Source organism: Podarcis tiliguerta (assembly GCF_965153285.1).
Source record: "Podarcis tiliguerta genome assembly, chromosome: 8".
Lineage (NCBI taxonomy): Eukaryota > Metazoa > Chordata > Lepidosauria > Squamata > Lacertidae > Podarcis > Podarcis tiliguerta.
This window is the reverse complement of record NC_139541.1, coordinates 29,450,469-29,457,692: the sequence shown is the minus strand read 5'-3', so window position 1 is coordinate 29,457,692 and position 7,224 is coordinate 29,450,469. Positions and strand designations below refer to the sequence as shown.

The 7,224-nt window shown below is 38.8% G+C and overlaps 1 protein-coding gene across 3 annotated transcripts in view; it reads left to right on the top strand.

Annotated features, from left to right (window-relative positions):
* URI1 (URI1 prefoldin like chaperone) overlaps positions 1-7,224 on the top strand; it is a 46,076-nt gene that overhangs the window by 36,242 nt on the left and 2,610 nt on the right. For all 3 annotated transcript variants that reach the window (XM_083451911.1, XM_083451913.1, XM_083451912.1), the window contains 4 exons: positions 224-284; positions 1,252-1,429; positions 3,974-4,244; positions 5,948-6,090. In XM_083451911.1, the coding sequence (XP_083308037.1) occupies positions 224-284; positions 1,252-1,429; positions 3,974-4,244; positions 5,948-6,090 (653 nt within the window). The remainder of the gene's footprint in view (positions 1-223; positions 285-1,251; positions 1,430-3,973; positions 4,245-5,947; positions 6,091-7,224) is intronic.

The following is a 7,224-nucleotide window of genomic DNA, read 5'->3' as shown; positions in this document are numbered from 1 at the left end:
TTTACAACCTTAGTCTTTGAAGATCAGAAACAAACCCATCCCATGTCATACCACAAACTATTTTCATAACTCCCCTCAGTTTGCTTGCTACATAGCATGGGCAACTGCCATTTGTGACACAGAAGTCCAAAGCTCACTTACCACTAGCTAACCAGATATGTGAATGCTTAGCAAGTAGTACTACCAAATATACCTGCTAACTCTAACATTTTGTTCCAATTAGGCAGCAGGTGATTTTGTGGATATAAGAGAAGTTGCTGAAAGTAATGGCACTGAAACAAAAGGTGAGGTTTTGTGGTTTTAAAATGTGCTCAACCATTGTGGGATCTGTTTTTCACATTTATATTATTTTTTCTAATACGAAAACCAAATGGTCTCCAATTTAATGTAGTGACTTAGTGTGTAAGGTTAGGTTTCTCTAGGCATTTCTGAAAATGGCAAGATACATTTATAAACTGAGGCACATGCATCATTTAATGTGATACCCTTATAACCAAGCTAAAATAAATAGAATTTTTGTGCCTCTTCCTTGAAGAGTCCAGAATAAGTTTCTCAGACATTCTTGTTATACTGTTTTTCTTCATTTCCCCAATACACACTGGAGTATGTTATAAAGGAGGGGTGGCTAGCTAGCCCTAGCCAGCATGAATAATAGTCAAGGGCAATGGCAGTTGTAGTCCAGTAGCAGCAAATGAACATTTACTGTAGAGAGTTTAAGGAATAAAGAAGAAACTCTCACGTACCCGAGAGCCATTGTGGATCTTTCAGCCTTAGATCTGCAGCTGTTGTTGGATTACAACTCGTACCATCCCCAGCCAGTTTAGCCAACAGTCATGGGTGATGGCACTTGTGGTCTTAACAACATTTGGGGGACGCAAGGCAAAAGAACACTGGTGTAGACACCATGGGACTAGATGGACCTGTGGGCAGACTTAATATAAGGCAGCTTTTTATCTTCTGATATAGCAGATGTAAAGTTACTACATTGAAAATATCCCAGAAATGCTGTTTTTCTGGGGGTTTTTTGGGGGGGTGGCATGTATTTTGGCATTTGGATAAACATCAGGTACTTTTTGCCATGCGACGATTATTGGTGCTACTTAAAACTTTAGTAGTAATTTGAAACATTTTTTTTAAATGTTTTTTGTCCAAAGTCCTTCATTACAATTGCCTTTTTGCTTCCTTTCCTTTCCTTTGTATTATGATGGTAATATAATTTTTAAAAACTCTCTTGCTTTGTTTATTACACAGGAAAACACAGAATTGCTCACAAACCTCATTCTAAACCAAAAACATTTGCTTTTGAGGCAAATCTTCAAGAAAATGGAACTGGCGAAAAATCCAGTGAGGACTTGAAATCAGAGGAAGACTTTTGGGCCAGACTAGATGAACTAGAGAGACAAGAAGAGATACTTGGTGAACTCGACAGGTATCTTAACAGTTGTTGGTTGGAGCATTCTGTTCAAAAGAAGAGAGAATTTGTAGGACTGAAGCTTGGATATTTATTGAGTCAAACTTTTCCACTTAATCAAGTCTGGGTTCTCAAACAGGGAAAGACATTGGTGATTTGTGTTTCCATTGTTGTCAAACATGCATATTTTGAACACTATCTCATGCATTGAAATTCTCTCCGAGTCTAGGACTGGCTACAGAATTCTGCTTAGAACTTAGAAACACTCTCCCTGGTCTTCCCTTTTTGGTGAACAAAGCCTGACCCAAATTTATAGTGCATTGCAATCCCATATGCAGTGTTGCATTTTGTATATCTGACATTCTGTGATTATTATACCCACGGTCTCATTACTTTCTGCTTCTGCAACATTTTCCATTTCCAGTCACACCAAAAAGAAAGTTTCAAAGTTCTTTTCTTCATCTGGAAAACCTGAACTTCTGTAATCTTCCTTCGTTACAGGATGAGGTTGCTGCATAAATAAAAACAAATTGATCAGCAAATACAGTAGATTTGGCTTGGGTACTGATGTGCATAAACAGAAATATATATTTACTTGTTTTAGTCACTTTGATAGCAAAAAAAGGGAAATCCCAGGAAAATTGGGGAAGGAGGGAGCAGGCAGCAAAATGGTAGGAGAAAAAAATGCAATGTTACACTGTCTCCACTTTCCTGCTACGGCAGAAGGAGAGTGGAGACAATATAACAAGAGATTGAACGTCAGCATTTGGAACACCCAAATGAAGTTCCCAATGAGTCCAAAAAGTGTTGGGCATTAAACTTTTTCTCCACCCCCTTTTTTCTTCCTGCTCCCCCACCCCAATTTGAATGACAGAAGAATGTAATCATTTAAGTAGTAAGTGTGGAATCTTCTGGCTAACACTTCTGGCTGACACATATTTTCACCATAGACTTAAATTAGTTTTACAGTAATTCATTCCGCCGAGGGAACCATGGGATTTGTAATTTTGTGAAGCGGAGGACACTGAGAACATAGAGAATATAGGAAGCTCTGTTATACCAGGTCACATTATGTATCCAGTTACCACAGTATTGTCTACTCAGATTGAAAATGCCTCTCCAGGGGGTCATACGGAATTCTCTCCCATCTCTTGCTACTAAATCCTTTTAAATGGAGTTACTAAGGATTTAACCGGGGACCTTCTGTGTGCAAAGTGTATACTCTGCCACTGAGCCATGGTCACTCCTAACGTTTCTCACCAAACAACAATTCCCGTGATTCTTTATAGGGAGAGAGGAATGACCGTTCAGGGGAAGTAAACTGTTATAACATAGTAGTGCAGGTAGAGCCTTTGACCATACTGGAATTCCAGGACTGAGTTTTCAACATCTTTCTAAAAGAAAACAACATTTGCTTAGTTGTACTTAAAGCACAGTCAAATAAATTCAAAGCACTGTGCCATAAAAGAGTTGAGATGAGTCTTGAGGATGAGATTGGATCACGCAGCAGCCAAAGTTCCAGAATCATCAGGTAGTTGGATTTAACTTGTATTAGAAAGTAATAAGAGGAAACTGGTGGGCAAAAAGGGCAAAAATATATGTGGAGTAGGTAGGTTGGGGGGGCACAAACTTTTAAAAAACCTTCAGTAATTTTACTTAACATTTACTTTGCAAAATTTGTATACTACTCGATTGTAATAAAACCTCATGAGATTTCCCCTCAAGCTAATAATTGGAAGTTTTTGGTGGTTTTTTGGTAAATAGGAACAATTGGTGACATTGGAAATAATGGCATGTACATTCCCATTGTTCACCACAGCAGCAGAGCATACTATTAGAAATCATAATTAGAAATCATAACAAGTCTGTTAGTGGCTGCTAGTCAGGATGACTATATGAAGCCTCTTCGTTTTAGTAGAATAAGCAGGGGAGCAACAAGAGAGAACTGTTGCCTCCATGTACTGCTTGTGACTGTCCCAGAGGCATCTGGTTGGCCATCATGGTAAACAGGAAACTGGGTATTATTTGTTTATTTGCTCTATTTTGCAGATTTATAAACCGTTTCACAGCCAGAACCTACTGAAGCAGTGTATAATAAGATAAAATGAGAGATAGTACAAAATATAGAAAGTCTAAAACAATAAAACCATTTCTACAATTGTACAGTTAATATTCCATAAAAAGACTCGGTCATGCTTCAGGGAACGCTATCTTAAAGCAAAAAAGAAAAGAAAAAAGTCTTTAGTATCTGCATAAGTAACAAGCTAAAAAAGGGGTAAAGGTAAAGGACCCCTCACAGTTAAGTCCAGTCTACTTGTCAAATTTCAGCTTCTAACTGACTATAGCGGATCAGTGCTGCAACACTAGAAGTCCAGTTTCCAGTACAAACCAAGTGTGCCTCTGGTGCATGTGCTGCTCTTTCGTGTTATTTGTAAAAATAAGATAGTTTTCCATATCTTGCAAAAGAAGGGAAAGCCCTAAAAATATCTAAGCATCAGCTAAATGCTTATTTTATGGCTTTGAACTAGAACTGAATTTCATCCTTCCCCATCCCCACTCTAGGATCTCTGATGCTGTTGAGGCAAATGGAGAAGACACTTCCTCCTCTGAAGAAGAGAGAGAAGAAAAAAAGACAGATGTGAATATGGCCGATAGGGGGGAAGAACCTAATACTCAGGGCAACTTCCAGAAAAAACTAACCAACTCAGAAGTGTTCACAGACCAGCTTAATGGCCCAAATCATTATTGCAGTGATGATGATGAGGATGATTCAGCCATTGCTGAGCACGCCGTACCGACAATATATTTCTCTCATACTGTGGAACCTAAAAGGGTTTGTATTGCAAGGATTGTTGAATTCATATTATGGAGATTGTTATCAATTTGTAATGCTTTTCCTGCGTAATACGCTGCTACTTTTACATGTCGAGAAACCAGGCTTATTTAGGGTTCTAACTAATGTTGTATTTTCATGAAATGATTAGGTAAAAGGGGGGGGGGCTTTTGCATTTCTAATCTAAACTCTTTGCCTTCAAACTTAAAAAGATCACATGTAAAAAGAATATGGTATTAAAATTTACATGCTACCCATAACTGCTTAAAATCTTGTTGGCTTTAGGTAAAATGGGAAATAGATTTAACCAAGAATGTCCTTTCTTCTTAGTAGGCTTTGAGGGCAAGAAATGGGATTATGCCTCTTCATTTAAAAAATAAAGCAGACTTTGCTTTCTATCTGAAGAGGATCCCTACCATGTTCAGGTCATTGGAAAGAGTAGTCAGAAGGACACCTAGGTACACCTAGGACCTGGTATGATTGGATGTTGATGGAGTGTGATGGTAATGCTGTTTATTGCATTTTCTTACGCTTTGGCATCTAGAATATAAACTCCAGGGTGAGCTGAAAGACTGAAGAAATCCCATTACTCCACCTTTTCTTTGGAGATGTTAGCCTAACTTATCCACAGAAAGATGACTAACTTATCCACAGAAAAAATTCAGGATAGAACAGTTTGCTCTCAGTGTTGGTGGAGGCAGGATCCCATCACTCATAGGCTATCCCCATGCCCGAGAAAGTTGGTGCTACAACGCTTTTCTAAACCTCTGCAGATTTGCATTGGTATATCCCAAGAAGCCTGGACACTCTCCTCTCTTCCTCCCATATTGCTGAGACGAGAACAGATCAGTGCTGAGGAGGTTTCCTCTGGTCTACTGTTTCCTTCCTACTCCATATATGATAATTAAGGAGAGATGGGGAAGGTATATTGGAGCTGTTCTTTAAAAGGCTGGCTTTGTTCCCAGATTTAAATTGGAGGCAGAAAGTGAAATGAGAAGAGTTGCCTCTCCTGTTAGGACATCAGGTTTTTTTGCCCCAGCCTTCTGACTGAGAAGAAGAGTTAACCCTTTGCTGCTTTCTCTCATAGCTGATGAACAACAATTTTGTTTAAATTTGGTTTAGGTTATAGCCCTGAATAGAATTAGTGTTTTGAAATTTATTTAGATTTTTCACTGTCACAGTGGATTTCCTTATGGCTGGCGGTGCATCTCAGGTCACCTTAAACCAAGGGTGCTTAGGGTTGCGTTTAGATTTTGCTATCTTGTGGTGTACTACAGCCTGCTGTGTCATCCAAACCCAGAAGCGTGGTTAAATGTAAGTATGGTTAGTTTAAACAAGCCAGCTTCAGAAACAATGGTTTGAAATTGGCTTGTTTGAAGTTACCCACAACAAATTTTGGTTAACCAAAAGACTAACCACACTTCTGGGTCCACACATAACAAACCACAGTTAGCTGAAAACAGAATCAGAAGCTTCTAACCTCTCACAGCTATGCCAAAGAGGAGTGGATGGGTAGGAGCAAACAAGCCCAAGGCTTATGCAGGCAACACCAAACCATAGCATTGCAGTCAAAACCACCCCTATATATGGGGGTGCCATAGACCTTAATATTTTGTTTGTTCAGCTGATTAAAGAATGATATTTTGCTGTCTTTGCTTGATTAAAGTCTGATTATTTATGACTAATGTTTATTTCCGCCTCAGGTACGAATAAACACAGGAAAAAATACTACTTTGAAATTCAGTGAGAAGAAAGAAGAGGCAAAACGCAAGCGAAAGAATAGCAATGGCAATGGGCACTCAGCTACAGAACTGCCCAGCATCAAAACACCAGCAGACATTTATCGGTATGGCACCTGTAGCAAGAACAGTTTGGTGGGGTGTGATTCATTCTGCATAGTATAGCTCTAGAACAGTTGGTAATCTACCAAGAGCCAGAGGGCCACAGCTAATAATTAATCCTATTTAATTCCATGTAATTAATATAAATTATATAATGTATTCCTGAACCTTTTGTATGCCAAATTGCACCTGGTAGGAATATCTCACTTATTCTGTATTATTCATATTTGACAATTATTCAATTATTCAGTTAAATGGTTCCTTAAAAATGGCTTGGCCATTATGAAAATTGCAAAAACAATCAATTTGTGTTTCATTTTGCTGCTATACCTACTTAGGGCATTTAGCAGATATTGCTATTAATGTTTTCGTATTGTTTTTAATTGCTACTGCTATTAATGTTTTCATATTGTTTTCATACCACTTCATATAAAACAAAACATCTGTCTGTGAGTGCATTAATGCAGAAATTCTCAGAGCTGAAAAATTTCCAAACTACTTTGGGGTGGCACGTTCCTTACTCTTCTAAAGTGATTTACTTTATTGGCAACCGATCATACCCATGGCAAAGCTACTGAGAAAACATCCCATGACTTTACAGCAGCATATCTTTTGCATGCCACAGGTTCCAGGTTCAGTATTCAATATCTCCTGTTAAAGCGGCCTTCTTCAAGCAGATTCCTGACAGATGTTGCTGGATTACAAGTGCCATCATCCCTAACCATTGAGCATGCAGGCTGGGGCTGATGGGTGTTGTAGTCCAACAACATCTGGAGGACATCAGGCTGGGAAAGGCTGCATTAAGGGTTGGAGGTAGGTGATGCTTGGAAAAACCTTGAGACATTGAAGAGAGACTGCTAGCAAGAATACAGACAATACAGAACTAGGTGGACCCATGATCTCTCTCTGTCTCTGTATCTCACTCCACCCTCTGCCAAGCCTGTGAAGCTCACAAGTTTTTCAGATCTTCTTTCACTTAAATAACCACACATTATATTCTCTTGAGCGTGATAGATAATCTGGTTACTAAAAGCAAAAACACTGTCACTTTATGAAAAGGTTCCTTCAGGTGGTGTCCAGTTTCATTTTGCAAAATACAAGTCTTTGTAAAGCTCTAATAAGGATGTTCACTCCTGAAG